The sequence below is a fragment of the Lepus europaeus genome, chromosome 5, assembly GCF_033115175.1.
Source record: "Lepus europaeus isolate LE1 chromosome 5, mLepTim1.pri, whole genome shotgun sequence".
NCBI classification, from domain to species: Eukaryota; Metazoa; Chordata; class Mammalia; order Lagomorpha; family Leporidae; genus Lepus; species Lepus europaeus.
In genome coordinates this window covers 141,193,393-141,218,589 of record NC_084831.1, presented here as the reverse complement: position 1 = coordinate 141,218,589, position 25,197 = coordinate 141,193,393, and the positions used below count along the sequence as shown (strand labels likewise).

General features: G+C 38.4%; 1 protein-coding gene across 1 annotated transcript in view; it reads left to right on the top strand.

Moving 5' to 3' along the window:
* KMT2C (lysine methyltransferase 2C) overlaps positions 1–25,197 on the top strand; it is a 288,648-nt gene that overhangs the window by 128,012 nt on the left and 135,439 nt on the right. Inside the window, 2 exon segments of the mRNA XM_062192886.1 lie at positions 14,234–14,396; positions 24,394–24,565. Of these exon segments, the coding sequence (XP_062048870.1) occupies positions 14,234–14,396; positions 24,394–24,565 (335 nt within the window).

The window sequence follows — 25,197 nt, the reverse complement described above, 5'->3', positions numbered from 1 at the left end:
TCAGTGGTTCCCCTCTTATATACCTTGATAACCTAGTGTTCTCAAAGTGTTTGGTCTCAAGGCACATTTATATAGTACTCTTAATTAATTTAATTGAAACATGTCTAATTCTTTTTTGTTCAAAAATGTTAATTTCATGGATGTATATGAAGAAAATAAATAGTAAAATCCATTTTAGAATTATGAATATGCCAGTTTGATGGAGCAGAACTTGAAAAGTGGTTGTTTCTTAAGGGTTTTGCCCTACATGATATCTACATTCCTGTCTTTAACATTGTGATCCATTAGATTATCTTGAAACTTCAATGGATATTTTACCCATGTGTAATTTTTAGTTCATTTTTAAATGATCTTGGGAAAATACTGGTTCATTGAGTTATTTCAAACATTCCACACAGACACAGTTTCATAAATAACAGCATTCAACATTTGGTATATATTCTACTGATTCCATCAGAAGTCTTTTAAGTGTTAGGAAGCCGTCAAGGTCATTCGTGTTGGTCACTGTAAGTGTTGTAAGCTTTATTAACAGCAGCTAATACTCTGTTTCCCTTGGGGTGGTATGTTTATTATTAAAGAGTGTCTGTGAGATGATGCAGTTTGAATAATCAGTGTTCATCTGTTCTTCCTTGTGAGAATGATAGTCCATGAGAAAATCCGTTATCTCAGCTTAACATCAGAAAACCTCAGAAGTGCCTTTCCTCAAGAAAACTACCATATTTGGTGCAGCAGAATCACTTTATGTTTTATTTTCCATTTTTTTACACAAACGTTGAAAAGATATGTACTAACGTATTATCCAAACTTAATTCATGGCCGGCACCGCAGCTCAGTAGGCTAGTCCTCCGCCTGCAGTGCCCGCACACCGGGTTCTAGTCCTGGTCGGGGTACCGGGTTCTGTCCTGGTTGCTCCTCTTCCAGTCCAGCTCTCTGCTGTGGCCCGGTGTGGCCAGGTGCAGTGGAAGATGGCCCAAGTGCTTGGGCCCTGCATCTGCATGAGAGACCAGGAGAAGCACCTGGCTCCTGGCTTCGGATCAGCGCGGTGTGCTGGCTGCAGCGCGCCGACTGCAGCGGCCATTGTGGGGTGAACCAACGGAAAAGGAAGACCTTTCTCTCTGTCTCTCTCACTGTCCACTCTGCCTGTCAAAAAAAAAAAAATTCATTAATAATTTGTTCTGCCTCATCAATGGTATTCTCAATGAAACTCATTATTTTTACTTGAAGTATAGAGTCGGTTGAGAATGTATTAACTTCTAGTGTGATTTTTTTTTTTTTTTTTGCCACTACCTTGATTCTTAGACTAGTACCAGCAGTCTTGCCCACCATAGCTTTTGGACTGTGTGCAAATATGAATGTGATATAAATGGCAAATAACAAATTTTCAAAATAATTTTGGCTTCCTGGATACTTTCAAAGAGGTTTAGTTCCCTGCTTCCCTCAGGTGTTTATGGACCACTCTTTCAGAACTTCTCTGTAGAAAATATTTATTTAGATATTTAAATATTTAAAAATATGAGGTATATGTTTGGTTATGAGTATTGCTGCAGTTTTTTTCTTTAATGATAGTCGCAAATTGGAAGCAGTGCAAGTTTATAAATAATAAATAAATATTTATTCAAAGAGATCTTCTCCCCTGATGTCCACAATGGTCAGCATTGGGCCAGGCGGAAGCCAGGAGCCTGGAGCTTTATTCCAGTCTCCCACATAGGTGGCAGGGACCCAAAGACTTGGGCTATTTTCCTCTGCTTTTATCTGTCCATTAGTAGGGAGCTGGATAGAAGTAGAACAGCTGGGACTTTAACCTGCACCCAAATAGGATGCCAGTGTCAGAGGTGGCACTACGCCACCACGATGGCCCCTAAATGCAATTTAAAACAGGTAAGACACATAATTTTGTTTGGAGATATATATTTGTAGCTAGTAAGAAATATGAAGGCACATAAAGGATACCCTTATTTTGATGGAAACATTTTGACACTCATGCATAAGTTTTTTTTTAAAACATTATGTTTTATTTATTTATTTTTAATTTTTAATTTTTTTGACAGGCAGAATGGATAGTGAGAGAGAAAGAGAGAAAGGTCTTCCTTTTTGCCGTTGGTTCACCCTCCAATGGCCGCTGCAGCCGGCGCATCGTGCTGATCTGAAGCCAGGAGCCAGGCACTTCTCCTGGTCTCCCATGCGGGGGCAGGGCCTAAGGACTTGGGCCATCCTCCACTTCCTTCCCAGGCCATAGCAGAGAGCTGGCCTGGAAGAGGGGCAACCGGGATAGAATCCGGCGCCCCAACCGGGACTAGAACTCGGTGTGCCGGCGCCGCAAGGCGGAGGATTAGCCTGTTAAGCCACGGCGCCAGCCTATACACAAGTTTTTTATGATATGCATTCTCCATGAGTTTTTAAAAGTACAACAGGCTAATCCTCCACCTTGTGGCACTGGCACACCGGGTTCTATCCCGGTTGCCCCTCTTCCAGGCCAGCTCTCTGCTATGGCCCGGGAAGGCAGTGGAGGATGGCCCAAGTGCTTGGGCCCTGCACCCACATGGGAGACCAGGAGGAAGCGCCTGGCTCCTGGCTTCGGATCAGCACGATGCGCCATCTGCAGCGGCCATTGGAAGGTGAACCAACGGCAAAAAGGAAGACCTTTCTCTCTGTCTCTCTCTCACTATCCACTCTGCCTGTCAAAAAAAAAAAAAAAAAAAAAAAAGTACTCGTGTACAAGGAAAAGCAAGAGATTAATTGCCACTACACTTACCTGTAGAGGTTACATATGGAGAGCAGGGAGTATACTAACAATAGTCATATGAAGAGCTTGTCTAAGGTATAGCAAGATTTTTTAACCTATCCAGATGTTCTCTTTATAGTTATTTAAATTGTATAAATGCACTCTTCTATGTGATATATTTCATATTTAATAAAAGAATGAAGCAATTGTAAAACAATGTAGTTATTGGTAGAAGATAAAAATGATCTTGAATTGTATTAGCAAAGAGGAATTAAAAATAGCTAGAAAAATAGAGGAAAATGAAGGAGAGTAGCCCCTTTTGCATGTTGAAAACCTGTTTGAAAGATACAACAGGCACTGGTTCATTACGTAGAAGGTATACTTGGGTACTTCAAAAAGTTTGTGAAAAAACAGAACTAAAAGATAAGTTGGGGTGGGCCTTTGGTTTGCAGTTAAGATTCTCTTGTTCTACATCAGAATACTTATGTTCAGTTCTTAGCTTTGTGCCATTGTAGTCCCTTGAAGGCAGCTGGTGATGATGGCTCAGGCACTTGAATTTCTACCACCTATGTCATTTTTCTTTCTGGTTCAAGAATTTTTCTCATCATTCTTTTAGTGTGTTATTGCCTCATGACTAATTTTAGTTTTCATTTGACAGTTTCTTGATTTTCTTTTAAATTCTAAAGGAAAGGATATCTTTGATGGTTATAGAATTCTATGTTGACAGTTTTCTTAGGACCTGATAAATTTGCCACTTTTTTGGATGTCTTGCCTTCAGATGATTAGTCTGCTGTTACCTGAGTTGTTTCTCAGTACTTTGCTGATGGGTAGTAGTTTAAGTTCTGGTTCTTCAGTAGATGTCATCTGTTGAGAGGGGAAGGGATACTACCTAATCACTAGATCAATGCTGAATTTCAGGATCCTTTGATTTTGCTCTATTGTGGCACTGGAACTAGGTATCCTTTTACCTCCCAAGTGAGTATCAGTATCCTGGCTCCCACCTGGTCTTCTGTGTTATCACACTTTCTAGGCACCGGGGTGAATGATGTATTCCAGGTTCTCCTTTTGAACTTTGCCGTGGGTATAGCAGATTAGGATTTTTCTGTGGTGTTTGGCTCACATTGGTTGGTTATTATTTATTTATTTGTGAGTGTGTGTTTATGTTACTAGCTTGTCACTTTTTTATTCCTTTGACTAGAAGATATACCAGGTATTTTCATTTTAACAGCATTTGTGTATGTGTGTACCTCTTGGTATTTCTGGATTTTTAAGCTTCTTTACTCCTGCTTCTTATATAAATGAGTTAGAAAGACAGCTCTTTTCGTTCCTTGGGAACTGAGGCCTTAAATGATATGTATTGTGTGTGTGTGTGAGTGTGTGTGTGTTTCATTTCTATCTCTTTCTCGTCTTCTTTTGTTTGTCTTATGTATCGTGCCCGAGGTCTTGCAGCTGTACTTCATAGAAAAATCCATCTCTTCAGCCTAGTCTGGAAGTGGAACTCTGCATTCCTTTTTTTTTTTTTTTTTTTTGGACTCTTTTTTCCTTCTGAATATAAAGTTCTGGGTTGACATATTTGGCTTCTTTCAGCATTTGGAAGATCTTGCATTGTTTCCTATCCTGTATTATTTCTGATGAGAAGTCAGATGTCAATAGTGTTGTTAGTCCCTTGTATGTAATGTTTTAATATTCTCTGGCTGCTTTCAGGATTTTTTCTTTATCTTTGGTTTTCAGCAGTCTATGATGTGCCTAGGTGTGGTTTTCTTTGTATTCATCCTGCTTGGGGTTTGCTGAGCTCCTTGGAACTGTAAGTTGATATTTTTCACCAAATTTGTGAAAAGTTTGACCTGTATTCTTTTCTATCACATTTCTCTCTCCTATTCCTATGTAACTCTAATTACATGCATGTTCATATATTTGATAGTGTTCCATAGATCCTGAGGCATTGTACCTTTGTTTTTGCACATTTTTACTTTATGTTCCTCAGAATAGGTACTGTATTCATATATTTTTAAGATGGCCATTTCTTTTTTCATGTTAAGGCTCTTGTTAAGCTCATCCATTGAAATTTACATTTAAATTACTATACGTTTCAGTTATAGACTTCCATTAGATTGTATTTTACAATTTTTAGATCTTTTTTATTATTCTACATCTGGTTGTGACCAGCTTGGCCTGTATTTGAACATGTGTTCAATAGCTGCTTTAAATTCTTTGTTCATCTTGTCATTTTCTATGGAATATTTGTCCTTTTTGTTGTAGGTTCCATTTTTCTGTGTGTTTTTTTTTTTTTTTCTTTTGACAAGTCTAATATTTTTTTGTTGTATGGTCAACATTTTAGATAATAGGTTGTAGATAGAGCATTCTATTTTTTTTATTTCAGCGTCAAGTTTTGTTCTGGGAGGCATTCTTACGGCTGGCTATACGTCCCTAACTTAATTATATTTCTGGCTGTTGGCAGCACATGCAGTCTCTGTTCAGCTCTCCTAGCAGTCCTGTTGTTGCTTTCTCTTGACCTACATAGATTCCATCCGTGTATGTACATTTTGGGGTGTAACAATTAATTTAGAGGTTATTCAAATTTTTATTCTTTAAAACTGTGGCTCCCTCTTTCCTAGGATCCCATCAAGTCCATCCTTTCCTACCACTCTTGGACTTAAATATTTTTTCTGGTACCAGTCAGACTTAGTCTTTTTGCTTTTTTGAGATCTAATACTACTTTCTGCTTTCATGCATGTTAGAAAGTGTTCTTAGCTTAAAATTTGTTCAATATAAATCTTAGTTATATTCCACTGAAAGTCAGTTGTCTTCCTAGTCCTCCCTGCGTTTGGTTATTCACAGGTGACTTCAAGTGTTTTGCTTTTATATTTTCTTCATATTTGATAAATTTTATCTTTAGGAAAGCTGATGTTAGCCACTCTACTATCACTTAACAAACAAATGTACTTTTCTGCATGAGGTTTTTTTTTTTTTTAATATTTATGTATGTATTTATGAAAGGCAGAGTTAAAGAGAGAGAAGCTGTGACAGAGATACCTTATATCTACTGGTTCACTCCCCAAATGGCCACAGTGGCTGGAAATGGGCCAATCTGAAGCCAGGAGCCAAGAGCTTCATCCGGGTCTCCCCCATGGGTGCAGGGGTCCAACGACTTTTGCCATCTTCTGCTTTCCCAGGCACATTAGCAGGGAATTTGATTGGAAGTGGTGCAGCTGGGAATCGAACCAGCACCCATATAGGATGCTGACATCACAAATGGAGGCTTAACCAGCTATGGGACAATGCTGGCCCCATTTATTTACCATTTGTAAATTTTTGGTGAAGATTTTGTTCAAATATTTTATTCCTACTCCCCCTTCCTTGTTTAATTTTTGCTGTCGTCATCTTACTGAGTTGTAAGAGTCCTTTATATTTTCTTGTTAGAAGTAATTTATTTATTGAGATACATTTTTGCCTAGTTTGTTATGCATTTTTATTTTCTCAGCAGTGTTACTTGAAGAGAGTTTAAAATGTCCTACCCAAGACATAACCACACATCCTCATTTAACCCCAATTAATCAACCTTGCATAGCTTCATCAATTTATTTTTTTAAGAAATTTATTTATTTGAAAGTCAGAGTTATACACAGAGAGATGGGAAGAGAGAAAGAGAGATTGATCTTCCATTCTCTGGTTCATTCTTCAAATGGCCACAATGGTTGAGGCTGGGCCAGACTGAAGCCTGGAGTCTGGAACTTCATCTGGGTTTTCCACATGGGAGGCAGGGGCCCAAGTCTGGGCCATCTTCTACTACCTTTTCAGGCCCATAAGCAGGGAGCTGGATTGGAAGTGGAGCAGGGACCTTTCCTGTTGTGAGCAGGTATACCAAATGGACGCTGGGTTAAATCCCAGCTGCTGCAGTTCCAATCCAGCTCCCTGCTTATGTACTTGGGAAAGCAATGAAAGATGGTTCAAGTTATTGGGCCCCTGCCACCCACATAGGAGACCTGAAAGAAGCTCTTGGCTCATGGCTTGTCTGGCCCAGCCCTGACTATTGCAGTCATTTGGGGAGTGATCCAGTGAATGTAAGATTAACTGGTACAGGGGCTGGTGCCTTGGTGCAGTGAATTAATCCTCTGCCTGCGGCAATGGCATCCCACGTGGGTGCTGATTCTAGTCCCGGCTGCTCCTGTTCGAACCCAGCTCTCTGCTATGGCCTGGGAAAGCCGTGGAAGATGACCCAAGTCCTTGGGCCCCTGCACCCACATGGGAGACCTGGAGGAAGCTCCTGGCTCCCTATTGGCGCAGCTCCAGCTGTTGCAGCCATTTGGGGAGTGAACCAATGGAAGGACGACCTTTCTTTCTTTCTTTTTTAATAATTTATTTATTTATTTTTTTGACAGGCAGAGTGGACAGTGAGAGAGAGAGACAGAGAGAAAGGTCTTCCTTTTGCCGTTGGTTCACCCTCCAATGGCCGCCGCGGTTGGCGTGCTGTGGCCAGCGCACCGTGCTGATCCGATGGCAGGAGCCAGGTGCTTATCCTGGTCTCCCATGGGGTGCAGGGCCCAAGCACTTGGGCCATCCTCCACTGCACTCCCTGGCCACAGCAGTGGGCTGGCCTGGAAGAGGGGCAACCGGGACAGAATCCGGTGCCCCGACCGGGACTAGAACCCGGTGTGCCGGCGCCGCAAGGCGGAGGATTAGCCTAGTGAGCCGCGGCGCCGGCCTAAAGGACGACCTTTCTCTCTGTCTCTTCCTCTCACTGTCTGTAACTCTACCTCTCAAATAAATAGATAAAATCTTAAAAAAACAAAAGGTTAACTGTTACAGCTGGAACTTTCACCAGTGTTCATATGGTGTGTTGGCATCTCAGGCTGCAGCATAACCAGCTGTGCCACAATGCAAGCTTCAGCTTAAAAGTAACCCATAACTACACAGTAGTAAGTATTCAGACTTAGTAGATAAGAATGAAATTTAATGCTGTCATTGTTTTTTGCTACATCCTTTGCATCTGCTACTGATAAAATGGATATTTGAGTTACTTGTTATATGTCAATGCTCATCATACATAACTAAGCTGTAACAATCTTGTTAATTTATGGTATTAATGTTTTTACTGATAATACTGCTGTGATGATTATTTTGTTAATCTTAGTAGCAGTGTTGTGAGTGTGTTATCAATTCTGTTTATTAGATTGGTAGAAAACACAAGTAGTTTGGTCATTAAAGTTATAGGAAGTGGCTTCAGAAAATTCATGAAAATGAACATTGTCTTTTTTTTTAAAGACTTATTTTATTTTATTTGAAAGACGGTTATATATTGAGAGAGGGAACCAGAGAGAGTGGTCTTCATTCACTGTTCACTTCCCAAATGACCACAGCAGCCAGAGCTGAGCTGATAGAGGGCAAGAGAATGCTTGTCTCTCCAATGATGTCTTAGGAAAATCTCTCTGAGGATTGCTCCCCTATTTCTAAACAGTACTTTAAAATACTTACTCTTTTTACTTCATAGTGTTAACACATTGTGAAATGTAAGTATGATTTTAAAAAACAGATTCTTAAGAATGTAATAATGATTTGGCAGAGACCAAAGCATTGGAGAGGCCTGAAATGTTCCATTTGTTATCTTTTGTTTAACAAATTAACATAAACCTTAAAGCCTTAACACCCCTTTTTTTCTCTGTTTGGTCAAAAGTCTGCTCAGGCTCAACTGTGCTCTCTGTCTAAGGCCTCACAAAATTCAAATCAGTGTGTTTCAAGAGATGCATCTGTTAAAATCTCATGTATTTTAAACTTTATTCCAACTTCTTACCCCCACAGAGGTAAGAATTAAAAGCAGAGACATGAGTACAGAGCCTAAGAGAGGGCAGGGTTTATTTAAAAGAGAGAGAGAGAGAGAGTGAACATATATTCTCTAGTGAGTGTGGGCCACCCACGCTGTGATACCTGCCATGAGTGGGTCAGAGAATTGACCTCCTTTGAGAAGAGGTGGTCAGGGAGGAAACAAGCATCTCTAAGCATGGGATTTCCTTGGAGCCTCTACTTGAAGTTTAACTTTCACATGGCCATCATGGAATCTCTTCCTTCTGGTCCCAGGTGCATCTTGGGAATATGGAGTGGCAGAAATTCCAGCTCAAGTATGTGTATCTACCCCCGCCACCCTTACCAGATCCACTTCTGAGCCCATCAGATGTGGGAGAGATTTAGTTCTATGCAGTTGTATGGCTTAGGTTCCTGCTTTCTCACTGGTCATGTCCTGGGTTGCTCTCAGCTCTCTGGTTCTTGCTTTTGGCTTTATTTTTTTCCAGTACAGTGACACCGTGTTGAATCTTTCACTTGCTGGGAGTTTCTTTGAGTTTTCCTTTTACTAGTAGTAATAAAAAATGATCTGTTTTGAAGGGATTGTGTGATTAAGGCAAATCCCATTTGATTGTAAGTAATTGATTGGGTATCTTAATTGCTTCTGCAAAATTTCTTTGCCATGTGACCCAGCATAACATCTGACATAATATTTCATCATATTCCCAGTCACTGGATTAGTTGAGAAATCTTGGGGGGTTGGTAGTATGGAAACATTTTAGAATTCTGCCTGTCAAAAATGCCATATTGAGTTTTCATCTGATCTAGAATGTATCAGTGTTTCCTTTAGAAAGATGGCTGTAATAGCAGTGAGGTAGGTATATGTGTCAGAAAGGAAAAATACTGGAAGAAGAAAAATTCTACTCCTAGAAGTCTCCATTTTGCTGCACAAATATTTTTTAGCAAATGTTTTAATCATAAATGTGTGTTTAAAGTGAACAACAGCAACAAAAAAAAATTAGTCATCAAAAGATTTATTACTTCAAGTTTTTAAATCTTTATTTCTTGAATTGAAATTTATGTTAATATATGCTTGTATTTCTACTCAGCTTTACTTTATATATTTCAAAGATTTTTTTTTTTTTTTTTTGATAGGCAGAGTGGACAGAGAGAGAGAGAGAGAGAAAGGTCTTGCTTTGCTGTTGGTTCACCCTCCAATGGCCGCCGTGCTGCGGCCAGCAAACCGCGCTGATCCGAAGGCAAGAGCCAGGTGCTTATCTTGGTCTCCCATGGGGTGCAGGGCCCAAGCACTTGGGCCATCCTCCACTGCACTCCCGGGCCATACCAGAGAGCTGGCCTGGAAGAGGGGCAACCGGGATAGAATCCGGCACCCCAACCAGGACTAGAACCTGGTGTGCCGGCACGGCAGGCAGAGGATTAGCCTACTGAGCCGCGGCGCCGACCTCAAAGATGTTTTTTGAAGTATGACCACTTTATTTTTAAAAAGATTTATTTTTTTAAGATTTATTTATTTATTTGAAAGTCAGAGTCAGAGTTACACAGAGAAAGAGGCAGAGAGAGAGAGGTCTTCCAACCACTGGTTTACTCCACAGTTGGCCACAACAGCCGGAGATGTGCTAATCCAAAGCCAGGAGCCAGGAGCTTCCTCCAGGTCTCCCACGTAGGTGCAGGGGCCCAAGGAATTGGGCCATCTTCTACTGCTTTCCCAGGCCAAATCAGAGAGCTGGATCAGAAGTACAGCAGCCAGGACTCCCATATAGGATGCTGGCACTGCAGGCGGCGGCTTTACCCACTATGCTATAGCACTGGCCCCCAAAAGATTTATTTATTTATTTGAAAGGCTGTTAATGGCTGGAGCTGGGCTGATCTGAAGCCATGATCCTGGAGCTTCTTCTGGCTCCCCCACCCCCATGGGGGTGTAGGGGCCCAACCACTTGGGCCATCCTCTACTGCCTTCTCCGGCCATAGCAGAAAGTTGGATTGGAAGTGGAGCAATTGGGATGCAAATGAGCACCCATAGGGGATGCTGGCACTACAGGCGGCATCCCCTAGGTATATACACTTTAATGACTATTTCTTCTGTTGAAGAAATTAACCTTATTATTAGTTTTTCACCTGTTAATTGCTATTTATTGAATAAATTTTCCTTGCAATCTATATAGCTATATTGCTGCACTTGTATTTCTTGGGTAGCATTTGTCTGATTTTTTTTTTCCCTCCTTAGTTTTTTATTTTTGATTTGTATGTTTGTCTGTGTGTTATTTACACATACATCAAGTATATGTATATGTGTATGTGTGTATACAGTGTATATATTAATTGTATACTGCATGTTTTGAAAGTTGATTTTTTAATAGCGCACTTAACTTATTTTGCTTGAGAGATATTAGAATTTTATAGTTTCCAGTAATTTTTTTCATACACCTTGAAAGCTTTCTTTCCTTTTTTTTTTTGAATGATCGGTATTGCTAATGAGAATTGATGGTTTATTCTTTTTTAATTGTAAATGACCTATTTTCTTTTCCATAGGGTTTCCAAAATTTTTCCTGTGTCCTTACTATGTTAAAATTTTGCCAGTGTTTCTAAATATGGGTTGTTTTAATCTGAACTGTATTTTATAGATTTTAGAGAGGAATTGTGACAGATTATTAATTGTTACTTTTGTAGGGATATATCCCTTAAGACTTTATATTTTAATTTTTCTCATCTGATAAATGGAGGTTATTTAATAAATGTTAGTTTTTACTAATTGAGATTTTCATAAATCCTCTAGGATATTTTCTAGATGAATTTCTTTTAGAATAATTTATAATTTCTATAATTATAACCACTTTCCTATTTTACCTGCTTCTAGTACTCTTAGTAAGCAGATATTGGATATTCTGGGTCAATTTTCAGTGTGGTTTTAACCTTTCATCTCTGTTCTTTATTATTACATTTTGTGAGAAGGGTTGGTGGACATTTAGAACAGTTTTGTAGTTTGATGTCTCCTACACCACCTAGCCTAAAGCCATTACCACAGTTGATGCAGAATGAATACTTAATGATTGAACGAGCTTCAGAATTTCCTCGCACTTCTTGTTATTGTTTCATAATGCAACTTTAATCTCTGAAATTGTGTTGGCTTTAGTTTTATACATTTATTTTGAGAAAGTCTTCTCTGTCTCAGTATAATGAAATAAAAGTTTTGAAGTTTCCTCGGACCCTTTCTTACAGTTGGTCCTTCAAGCTCTCAGTTGTTTCTTTTTAAGTTTAGGGTTAGGATTACTGTTGAAAGATGAAAACAGTCCTCCCTCCTTCTTCTTTTTTGTTTTCTTCATTGATTACAAGAAGTAGAAAAGAATGAATGCTAACCAGGAGTTTGAAATATTTATTGAAACAAAGCTGTTTAACTTATCTGCCCCTCCCCAAATGGTAATTAGTTTTGCAATTTCTTTAGTTTGGATTTCTGATGTCTGTTAGATGAGTATGATCATGTTACACATGTTCCCTGTGGAAATTCATTCTTTGATACTTTCTGTAGTTACACAAATAATTTTTATTTGGTTTAGGACAATGCATTGCAGCCTATGTATATAGCATATATTTTCCTTCAGTGCCAAATGTCCTTTACTAGCTATTTGATTGTAACTGATTAGTTATTTGATTGAAGGCTCACTTAAACACAGTTAATGTTTTACTGCCTTCCCATTATTCCTTGATATCTTCCTATGATATTGAAAATTAGCATGTTGAATATACCCAGCAGTTTCCATAGTAGTTTAGCTAATGTCCTGTAATGTTTTTCATTGTACGTGTGATTAGGAGATCATATTGGTGTTTCCAGAGTAACATAGATATTGAGAAATGAATGAATTTAATTTTCCATATATAAAACTTATATAAAACTCATTTTATTTGCCAAAGGTATTTTTAGTGTAGAAGGATTCTAGTTTGACTCATGGTTTCAAAATAAGAGATTCGAGGTCTTACTTAATTTAAACAGGATTGCTTTTGTTACATTGATGAGTTACTATGAAAATTTTTCAGTGGATTGGTTGTACTTTCTTCCTTTGACATTTTCTTAGCCTTTGCAGCAGGAGACTGATCACTGAGGTATTATTATTATGGTTAATTCTAGGTTCTGATAACATGCTAAACATATTTAGATACCTTGGGAAGTTGTAGTATGAAAATATAATCCATTTTGAAAAAGATGGTTATTATACTTTATCAATGAAGGGAAAAAGAACTTTAGTTTTTTATTTACCATCTTTAATGCAGTAACACCCCTGAATACAAAAGTAGAACTGAAATTTGTATTAGTCTGTGTACTTGTGAACATTATATAAAATATAGATGTCACAAATATAACTCATATTTATAAGTTAACTAGATGGCTTGTTAGCTTGTACTTAAAATGTGTGGAACATACACTTAGTGTCATTTTCTTTTATTTTTCTCAGTACAGTGTACTGATGATAAGGTTAATGAGTTTCCTAGTATATGATATCTTATGTAAACATACAAATTAAATATAGGAAATAATAGTTCAACAGCTCTCGTATTCCATGATTGATTAGCAGAATGTAGAATCAGTGTATTAATAAATGAAGATATTCAAATTAATGTTAGCAGTCTATTGGAGAGTGACCTCGTAGATGGACATGTTCTTGCTCTTCCTTACTGTCTCTCCTCCTCCTCTTCTTTGTCATTCTGCTTTTAAATAAAGAATTCTTTAAAAAAAAGATGCACACATAGTTGTCTCATACAGAAAAAGACTTTTTAGTGTATGACCACACAGCAGAGCATCTACAAGGAAAATGGTGCCCAAATAGGCTTGAAATGGCGAATACGTATATATAACATTTTAATAATCCACATTGACTTCTTTTGCATTCATTTGCCTTAGCTTTCCTCTGTAGTTGGGTATATTTCTTTGCACCCCCCTCCCCCAAGTGGAGCCAGGCTGAAGTGCTGTGAAGCAGTGCCCAGATGACTTTTCTTCAGATTCCCAACTTTTGTAAATAAATTTGAAACTAATTTCTTTATGAAAATATGTTGATTTTTTTTCTAAATATATTTATTGATTTATTTGAAAGTCAGAGTTACACACAGAGAAGGAGAGGCAGAGGGGTGGGGAGGGTTCTTCCATCCTCTGGTTCATTCCCCAGTTGGCCTCAACAGCTGGAGCTGTTCCAATCCGAAGCCAGGAGCCAGGAGTTTCTTCACACAGGTGCAGGGGCCCAAGCATTTGGGCCATCTTCTACTGCTTTCCCAGGCCATATCAGAGAGCTGGATCGGAAGTGGAGCAGCCAGGTTTCACACTGGCATCCATATGGGATGCCAGCACTGCAGGTGCCAGCCCGCTCATATTGATTTTTAATCAGGATACAAATAATGCCACCTATCTGTTTTGGTGGGGTATAAAAACTGGTAAAATAATCCTTAACTAGAATTTGCCTTTAGAATCCCACACATTTAAATCTGTAGTTGTGTGTTTTTGACTAAGCACATAAAAAAAAATAATAATAAATGCTGAATTAATGGAAGGACCAAGGTCAGAGTGAGTACCTTAGGTTTTATTATTTTTAACTGATCCTTCATTTGCTATTTTGCGGGTTCAGATTATCTTACTAGTAATGTATGAAGTTTTTTTGAACCTTAATGTCCTTATATTTGACTCTTGCTTTTCAAGGTTTGGTAAAGAGATTTCAATACCTTTCCCTCTTTCAGCGATGTGCATTTTGCAAGCATCTTGGAGCCACTATCAAATGCTGTGAAGAGAAATGTACCCAGATGTACCATTATCCATGTGCTGCAGGAGCTGGCACCTTTCAGGATTTCAGTCATTTCTTCCTTCTTTGTCCAGAACATATTGACCAAGCTCCTGAAAGATGTAAGTTTACGACATCTATAAAGACTTAAGATGGAAAGATGTAAATTTACAAGTGTATTTTTCTGCTTTTTTTGTTGTATGTGTTTAAAGTAAATGTTTTAAATTCTCTGAGTGTGTTGTTCAACTTGTAGTAAATGATAGTACTACATAATCTTGATAATCTGAGAGATCTGTCATACAGAGATCCTTGGGGGTCGGGGAACACCTATTATCAGTAGTTTCATTGAAGTTAATTACAAAAAGTTCATTCTCAGAAATTCAAAGACAGTTTGTGTTTTATATGCACTTTAGAAGGACCTCAGGTAACCACCATAGAAAGATGGAAGTCCCGAGTATGCAGTATTTCTGATACGTGCTCTAAGGTAGTCTCATTTGTTGAAGACCACCAAGTTGCAGAATTAGAAGGTGACTTATTCAGGTGTTAGTTCAGGATGTACATTCATAGGAACACCCAAAGCTTGTGAAGTTTCTTAAGTTGCATAGCTCAGTTAATCATGATAGAAATATCTGTTAGTGTTTCTTCATGATTTATCTATCTTGATTATAATCAGGAGTTGTGTTTTTTTTCTTCCTTTCCTGGTTAATATTTTATAATTTAGTGAAGATGTGTAAATGTTTGCATTGTATGTTATATAGAAAATTATAACTATCATTATACAGGGATCTTCTCTTTTAATATATGGATTTCCAGTGAGCATGTATGTTCTGGGATCTTTTTTTTCCTTTGGTGAATAATTAAATTTCCACTCTCACTGCAAAAGTCTCTCTGATTTATTCAATCTTTTCTTTATTGATACCTTTTAGTTATATGATTGTTGGCTTTTACTTGTTTTGTGGCAATGTTGGTAAAAGCTTTTTGCCCATCTTTTGTTGCAGGATTATGACATATAAATATAGCTAACTCTGACTTTACTAAAAGTAACTTCAAATACAATTAGACTACGTGATCATTGCCTTTTACCTTTGTTTATTACCATAATTTTATCTTCCTTTAAAATTCTTTTGTGTCTGCCTATTGAATCATATTGCTTATTCAATATATATCTTTTTTTATTTGTGTTTAAAGATTTTATTTATTTTATTTGAGAGTTAGAGTTACAGACAGTGAGAGGGAGAGATAGAGAGAAAGGTCTTCCTTCTGTTGGTTCACTCCCCAAATGGTCACAACGGCCAGAGCTGTGCTGATCCAAAGCCAGGAGCCAGGCGCTTCTTCCTGGTCTCCCACTTGGGTGCAGGAGCCCAAGGACTTGGACCATCTTCTACTGCTTTCCCAGGCCATAGCAAAGAGCTGGACTGGAAGAGGGGCAGCCGGGACTGGAACCGGTGCCAATGTGGGATGCTGGCGCCGCAGATAAAAGATTAACCTTCTGCGCCACAGCTCTGGCCCCTATATATAACCTTTAGATAAGCAAAACTAACATTTGAAATTGTATTTAAGCCAATAAATAAGAACTTTAAAACTTAAAGAATGTTTTGGATAGCACAGTATAAAATCTGGGAGAAAAAGAATATTCATGTGCACTATCAGGATTATTCATGTGGTGATTTACTTCAGTAAGTTCATAAAATCATCAGAGTTGATTTATTCTGGGTGGTATAGCATGTTGCTAACTGACTTAACCAGTTTTGTGTATGTGTGTATGTGGGGGAGAGAGAGAGAGAGCATCTGATTTTTTTTTTTTTTTTAAGATTTATTTATTGATCTGAGAGGCAGAGTTACAGAGAGAGGGAGAAATATATAGAGAGATCTTCTATCTGCTGGCTCATTCCCTAAAGGGCCATAATAGACAGGGCTGGGCCATGCCAAAACCAGACAGCCAGGAGCTTCCTCTGGGTCTTCCATGTTGATGTAGGGGCCCAAGCACTTGGGCCATCTTCCACTGCTTTTCCAATCACATTTGCAAGGAGCTGGATCGGAAGTGGAGCAGCTGGGACTTGAACTGGTGCCGCAGGTGGAAGCTTAATCTACTGAGCCACAATGCTGGCCCTAAGAATCTGCATTTTATTCCACTGAGTGTATTCAATCTTGCTTTATTTACTTATTTATTTTAAGATTTATTTATTTGAAAGAATTAGAAGGAGAAAGATCTCTTCCATCCATTGGTTCACTCCCCAGATTGCAACAGTGGTGTGGGCTGGGCCAGTCTGAAGCTAGGATCCAGGAGCTTCATTTAGGTCTTTCACATGGGTGGCATGGACCAAGTACTTGGGCCATCTTCTGCTGCTTTTCCTAGGCCATTAGGAAGGAGCTGGGTTAGAAATGGAGCAGCTGGGACACAAACTAGTGCTCATATGGGATCATGGCTTCATAGGCAATGGCTTTATCCACTTTGCCACAATGCTGGTCCTTCAGTTACGCTTTAGACCTAAGTAAACAGCATACAAAATTTTAAGTGAATATGATTTTAATGTTAAAATTTTATCACTTAGTGGAAGTGCTACTTTGTACTGATAACTGTGTTCTGGTAGTATATACCTTCATGTATATGCCAGCTATCATATATCAGTTTGTAAAATAATTTACTATATGAACTGTGGTAAGATCATTTATCATGTATATGGTGAAAAGTTCATGCTGGCAATCCAAAGCTAAAAGATACCGAAATTTTTGGTGCTATGCCTTCCAGAATGGACTCTTGAAGACTCATAAGAATACATGAACTATAGGATAAAATAAAACTAGAGTAAATAAGGTTATGTCAGTGAAAGAAATATATATGTGGGATAAATATGAAGATAGTGGTATAACTATAACTAAACGCAAGGAGGGAAATAGGAACACTTATCTGATTCACGGTATGTATAAAGGATCTTAAAATGTTCATGTAAAATGCCTATTTTGAAAGCACCAAACGTAGGTGGAAGAATTTTTTTTTTTTGCTCTGGGGAAGGCATTTCCCCTAGCTGTTAAGATGCCGTTTATGCGTCACGTGTCAGTGTTCAGTGCCTTCTCTTCTGATTCCAGCTTTCCGTTAATACAGACTCTGGGAACCAGAGGGAATGGCTCAAGTGATTGCCAGTGACCACCCATGTTGGAGACTTGGATTGAATTCCTGGCTCCCAGCTTTGTGTCCAGCCTTGACCATTGTGGGTGTATGTTTTCCATGGCTGAAGATGGGAGCTACTCCATCACTACTGTCCCCCAGGATCTGCATTACCAGAAAGCTCGACTCAGGAACCAGAACCCAGGCAGCCTAATGTGGAATACATGCATCTTTAACTTCTGGGCCAAATGCCTGCCTCTCCATAAACTTTTTGAAGTGCCCTCAAGTAGCAAGAGTCCACTTGATATTAAGACTATAGGATAAGTTGACACTACATATTATAGTGAAAAGTGGTCTCAAAGTAGTTTCCTTTTAGCATAGAGACAAAACCTGTAAACTCAGCCCATAGAAGCCCAATTAGGCCGGCGCCGTGGCTTAACAGGCTAATCCTCCGCCTTGTGGCGCAGGCACACCGGCTTCTAGTCCCGGTTGGGGCACCGGATTCTATCCCGGTTGCCCCTCTTCCAGGCCAGCTCTCTGCTATGGCCCGGGAAGGCAGTGGAGGATGGCCCAAGTGCTTGGGCCCTGCACCCACATGGGAGACCAGGAGAAGCACCTGGCTCCTGGCTTCGGATCAGCGCAATGAGCCGGCCGCAGCGGCCATTGGAGGGTGAACCAACAGCAAAAAGGAAGACCTTTCTCTCTGTCTCTCTCTCTCACTATCCACTCTGCCTGTCAAAAAAAAAAAAAGCCCAATTAAATAAATTCTGTTACTTGGAGATTTTAAATAATATAATTTAACTATGGAGCTTTCTGACCATATTCTAAGGATGTCAGAGGATCTTGCATATTTAATGCATTGCTGCCGTAATTAAGTCATAAATATTTCTTGCTGTTGTAATTGTGTGTCATGGCAGAAGGTACTTAACATTTTATGTTTTTAAAATGGAAACAATTTTCAATAAATGTCATGAGAGTTAAATAAGACTAATTGCAATTATATAGCATTCTTCCATTTGTATTTCAGTTGTTTTACAAAAATATTATTTTATCTCTTTTCTATTAAAATATTTTATTTATGTATTTGAGCTGTAGAGTTACAGACAGAGAGAGAGGGAGACAGACAGAGAGAAAGGTCTTCCATCCACTGGTTTACTCCCCAGATGGCCACAAGGGCTGGAGCTAGGCCAATCTGAAGCCAGGAGCCAGGATCTTCTTCGAGTCTCCCATGTGGGTGCAAGGGCCCAAGCACTTGGGCCATCTTGCATTGTTTTCCCAGGCCATTAGCCAGAGAGCTGGATGGGAAGAAGAGCAGCTGGGACTCAAACTGGCATCAATATGGAATGCTGGCGCCGCAGGTGGAAGCCCTTATATACTACTGCCAGCCCCTTTAGGTCTTATTAAACGCTCAAATTGTGAGAATAGTATTATATATTGATTATACACCATGTTACAGAGTAATGTGCTCTGATAATTGGTTAGGTAAGTAAGATTGACATGTTTCTGTGAAAACTCAAACATCCAATAAAACCATAGGTTTTAGTGTAAAGAAATGTTTAAAAAAGGAGGGTTATCTGTTAACAGTGCCAAGATTTCTATCAGAAAATAATGTTAGGATTCTCTGTCCTTGCTAAAGGACTAGTCATGAGTCTAACATTATTTTCATGGTTATACAGAAGTATGCTAACCTTGCCTGAAATTTTACACTCAGTAATCCTGTGAGATATAACCATATATACTTCCTATGTAGGAAAGCTTAATAGCAAGGAACTTGCCATGCAAGATCAGAGGAAAAACATTCTAGGCAGAGGAACAGTTACTACACAGGCCTTGAGAAATGAGCTTGACATGATTCATGAACTGACAGCTAGTCATTGTACCTGGACCATGGCAGTCCACTGGGTGGATAGAGACAACATCAAAGTGAACAAAGGCTAGATCAGGTAGGCCTTGTAATTAACAGAAGCAGTTTGGATTCTGTTGTGTTTGCAGTGAGATATATTTGTAGGGATTAAACATAAGAATTGTATATATATGAATTTGCTACTTCCTCAGTATATTTACTTTCATTAGTTAGCTTGAACTCCTTTTACTTGACATTAAATTTGAAGTTAAATTTTTAACTCCAGCCTGTTTTCTTGGTTGTCTTTTGTGTCTCTTGACACTAAATCCTGTTGCTTTTCTGCTACCCTGAGTTCTGTGGCCTCCTGACCTTTCTGTCTTTTCTACCTGCCAGCCATATGGGCCAGCCTTTTGTATAACATCCGTGATTTTCTTTCTAGAGATTCTGTTTGGTCAGCAACCACCTAGCAGTGTCCTTCCAGTAGTGAACATTAGGTGGAGGCAAGGGGAAGGTGTTGCAATGTTGATGGACGTCAGAAAGCTGTGCTGATTCGTTCGTTCTTGAATTGATGCCGAATGACCGCAGTTTGACTTTGGCTGCTCTTCACCTGTGCATTGCATTTATTCTTATGTGCTGTCTGGACATTTCTGAGCAGCTGTTCCACCTTCCAATTTGAGCTCAGTGTTTTTTTCTTTTGCTCTACCCATTCCTTCTCTTTTCACAGCTGTCACTTGGGAAATGACCTCCAGAGATTATTCACCTCCTTCTTCCAGAAGAACCTTGCTCTTTCTACTTTATTCAGGTTCTTCATTACCTCCTGTAGCACTTTGTTTTTTATGTTTGTATGTTCTTAGATTTTCTTAACTTTCTTGGATCAGTAGTGAAGTTTACTTTGGAATTAATAATATTGACTATAATAAAAGCATGATCTTTGGATTTAGATAGACCTGGATTTTATAAATGATCATTAGCCTTACTCTAGCTCTTCTGCTTTTCCAGCTGTTTAAATACAAAATTCACTTAGTTTATTACTTTAATTTCAATGTCCCTGTGACTTGCAGACATATTAAGTAAATATATAGAGCTTTGTATTTTATAAAAAATTACTCATCTATTTATTTGAAACACAGGGCATGAGTAAGAAAGCTCCCATTTACTGTTTCACTCCCTAAATGCTTGCAACAGGTTTGGTTGAGCCATATCAAAGACAGGAGCTAAGGGGCTGCCGCTGTGGCATAGCTAGTTAAACTGCTGCCTGCAGTACTGGCATCCCATGTGGTCACCGGTTTCCTGCTCCACTTCCAAACTAACTCCCTGTCAATGTGCCTGGGAAAGCCAGGAACAATGGCTAATGTCCTTGAGTCCCTGCACCCAAGTGGGGGACCTGGAAGAAGCTCCAGGCTCCTTGGCTTCGGATCAGGTTATCTCTGGCCATTGTGGCCATTTGGGGAGTAAAATAGCGAATGGAAGACCTTTCTCACTCTGTCTCTCTGCCTCTGCCTCTTTGTAACTCTCCTTTCAAATAAATAAATAAATCTTAAAAAAAAAAAAAAAAAAGACAGAAGCTGGAAACTCAGTCCCTGGGGTCTCACTTGGGTGGCAGGGACCCAACTGGAGTCATCACCTGCTCCCTCCCACAGTACACATTAGCAGGAAGCTGGAATTGGGAGTGGAGCTGGGACTTGAACCTAGGCACTTGATAATGGGAGCAGGCATACCTAACGGCATCTTAACCAACACACCAAATGTATGTCCCTGCTTACTTATTTTTATCATGACATTAAAGCTACCTAGCAGTACCATCTTCCCGTACATGACTTCCAAAAGACTCTTATAGTATTTCTACACTTTCTCTGTGATTGGTGAGGTTGTTTGAACCAGAAACAGAAAAGTGCTTAACATATCATGTAATTGTTTATGGATGGGATATACCATATGAATATTTTTTGTTTGACTAATTTATTTATTACTATGGATCCATAGTGACCAAACAGTATAAGATTGCCATTAAGGAATTGCTAGAACTTATCATAGAAGAAAGATGACCTCTGCAATGATTATACAGAGTTGTCTTGTTCTGAGTCGATATTATTACATAGAGCACTGATGTGCAATAAGTGTATAATGTAGGCAAGATAAGAAATTTTAATTTTCTGGTAATGTTAAAAGGAGTGAAAACAATTAAAATTAATTTTAGTTATTTTTTTAATCTGACATGCAAAATTAATATTTTAAAATGTAATCAGTATAAGAATTTTGAGATGCTTGCCTTTTGCTCACACTGTGTCTTGGGAATCCAGAGTGTACTTTATATTTACTGTGCATTTTAGTTTATACTAACATTTTAGTTGCTTAATAGCCACCTGTAGGCAGTAGCTACCTTGGCCAGTTGAAGTATCAGAGTAGCAAATCCTAGGAAGCTTCACAGAAGCATTTTAGACATTGTTCAAGAACAATTATAGGCCAGCGCTGTGGCTCACTAATCCTCCGCCTGCGGCGCTGGCTCCACGGGTTCTAGTTCCGATCGAGACGCCGGGTTCTGTCCTGGTTACTCCTCTTCCAGGCCAGCTCTCTGCTGTGGCCCGGGAGTGCAGTGGAGGATGGCCCAAGTGCTTGGGCCCTGCACCCACATGGGAGACCAGGAGGAAGCACCTGGCTCTTGGCTTCGGGTTGGCCGGCCATAGCGGCCATTTGGGGGGTGAACCAACGGGAAAAAAAGGAAGACCTTTCTCTCTGTCTCTCTCTCTCACTGTCTAACTCTGCCTGTCCAAAAAAAAAAAAAAAAAAAAAAAAAAAAAATTAAGAGAAAACGAACTAAGTATATGACAACCAATTGAATATTTTCCCCAATGTCTAAATGTTTCCAGGGTAGGCATAAATTCAGGATTATATTTTATTGTGGACTTTTTAAAGATCTGTTTATTTATATGAAAGGCAGAGTGATGGGATTTAGGGAGTAAGAGATTGTCCATTCACTGGTTCACTCCTTCAAATGCCTGTAACAGCCAGTCTGGGCAAGTCAGATCCAGGATCAGGGAACTCCACCTGCACCTGGTTCTCCCATATGAGTGGCAAGATCCCAAGTACTTGGGGCCATCATTTGCTGCCTCCCAGGCATTATCAGGAAGTTGTATTGGAAGCACAGCATAGCCAGTATTGAAACCAGGCTCTTTGATATGGATTGCCAGTGTCTCAAGCAGTGGCTTGTCCCAAACCAGTGGGTCATTCTTCTGCCTCACAATGCCAGGGTTAGATTTTAAATGTACATAGCTTGAAGGGGGTGAATACTGGCATTCTTAGTATTAAGAAAAACAGCTTACCTTATTATGTCCTTTCTGTAAAAAATAAACTAATTTATGATATTTCCAATTTTAAATATTTATTTTAATTGCGTATCAATGAAGGAGCCCTTTTGAAGTAATTTTAGAAGGAGGTTCTAGATTTAAAATTATTTAGTAAGACTTGATTCATTCTGGACAATTGTAGATAGCAAGTGGTAAGATCTTCGTCCTTCAGGCATTCATAGTGTCATATATTGTAATTAATTGAATGTATAAGAGAAGCTTATCCAGTGCATACTAGGAAAAGGAATATTTTACAATTTAGATTTTTAGTGTGGTAATATGTACTTAAAGAATATGTTTGGACAGTGTTTTGAAGGGTTTTTTGAATTGGCTAGGAGCACAAAAAAAGACACAAAATTCTACCAGTGAGAACAGAATTGTATAAAAGCACACAAACATTGAATAGCATGTTGTGTGACACACAGCAGATGACTTGTTATGGTCAAGAAATAGTGGCTAGTGTGTTTTTTTTTTTTTTCATTCTAGCAAATTAGCATCTTGTAAAATTTTAGGCAAAAGAGAATGGAATTTTAATGTAAGCAGAGAATAGCAATCAGATTTACATTTTTGAGTTTGCTTTGGTTATGTAGAAGATAATTTAAGAAGAGATTAGAATCATAAGTGGGATGATTTTATTTAGAAAATACTATGATTATTAAGACAAAATGTGTAGACTACACTATAAAAATAGAACAAAGAATGTTGTATTGAAAGTTGTATTGAAATAAAGAGTTGTCTGGTCAGATATGCTGGATCAGAGAGGAGTTAATGTCATCAGTGCTACTTAAGCCATTACCCATTCTGTTGAGAAAAGAAGAAGGAGGTTTAGTTTTTAAAAAATGTTTTATTGTAGATCTGTTGTGTTTGAATGTTTTTAAAACATTTGGCTTTTGAATTGCCATAAGACTTTAAAATAAGGGTTTGGGGTTGGGCTGGTAATACAGATTTGGGATTCCTGCTAGCATTTTGTGACATCAAAATTAATGTAATCACAGAGGAAATTATGGGAATTAGTAAAGGAGCCCATATGGGATGCAGGCACTGCAGGCAGAAGCTTAGCCTATTATGCCACAGCACCGGCCCCTCTTGTATTATTTTAAGTTGCTAAAAGAACTAATAGAAGTACCTTTTAATCTATATTTAGGGATAGATATCCCTAATTGTATATGGATTTTAATGCTTTTACAACTAAATTTAATATACATAAGTATAGAATTAGTATATGAAGTATTATATTTGTATGTAAATATGTAGCTTTCATGTTTAACATTTTCTCATGTAGACTTTTTCCAGTATTAATCCTTTATTTGATTTGCATAGTTTCTGTTTATGCCTAAGAACTATCTTAACTAATTAATGTTAGCATTTCTTGCTTTTATCTCTTGATGGAGCTCATTAAATATTTCAAATTATATTTAACATCCAACTACAATGTTTATTTTTACACTGCAAAACACCTCTCAGTTGATCTTGTCCTTGTTTTGTTTTTTCCAGCAAGCATATAGTGAGCATTAGCTTGATGCCCAGCATCATCATTGATACTAAAAATGTAAAATTTAAAACTGCTTGTCATCTCAAGTAGATATAGCTACAAATGATAACAGAAAAACACAACGAAATCTTTGTTAATTTAATCAATAGTGCGGAGTAAACACACTATGTTTCTATTGAGACCTCATTCTCATTGGATGTCACTTCAATGTGGATAACTGCAAATGTCTGAAACATTTACCATGCAAATTCCCTTCAGGTGATTTGTAAGCTGTAAAGTCAGAAAAAGATCAAATTCTTACACAACAATTTCATTGTTTCACTGTTAATTATAGCAAAGGAAGATGCAAACTGTGCAGTATGCGACAGCCCTGGAGACCTCTTAGATCAGTTCTTTTGTACTACTTGTGGCCAGCACTATCATGGAATGTGCCTGGATATAGCGGTTACTCCATTAAAACGTGCAGGTTGGCAATGTCCTGAGTGCAAAGTGTGCCAGAACTGCAAGTAAGTTTTAATTTTAAGTCAACGGTGTATGTGTTGAGTTTAAGACAGACCCTATTAAGTGCTGAAAGGTTTGTATAATATGATAAAGATTGTTCATTTTGCAGCTGTGTTCATTCAGACTGATTTCATCATGCCTTAAATAAACCATTAAATATTTATTAATACTAATATTATTTTGGGACAAATCTAAATAAAACCAATTTTAATACGTTCATCTGTAATCATAAAAACTCCATTTCAATTTGCCAACTATTTTTAAATGAATTATATTAACAATTTTAAATAAGCATTAGAAAAATAAAGCAGCTTTTTAAAAAGTGTACTGTGGAGGAGATTTAATAGGAAAATAAACCTCTAACTATGTGTATAAATTGAGCCCCAAAATCAGTGATGTGTTTGAGTTTCCATGCTTGGAAGGACATGATCTGCTATGATTACTATTTTAATTAATTCTGCATATTTATCTGAAAGACAAGTTATCTTTAGTAGATCCTAGTCGCCATGATTCTAAAACAGATTTTAAACACTTGTAATGGAATTATCTTTTCCTAGTTGTTGTATTCTATTCCTTGGTCATTTCAAGACAGAGATCATTATCTTTTCTGGGATCTCCCTCTCTCAGTGATTTTATT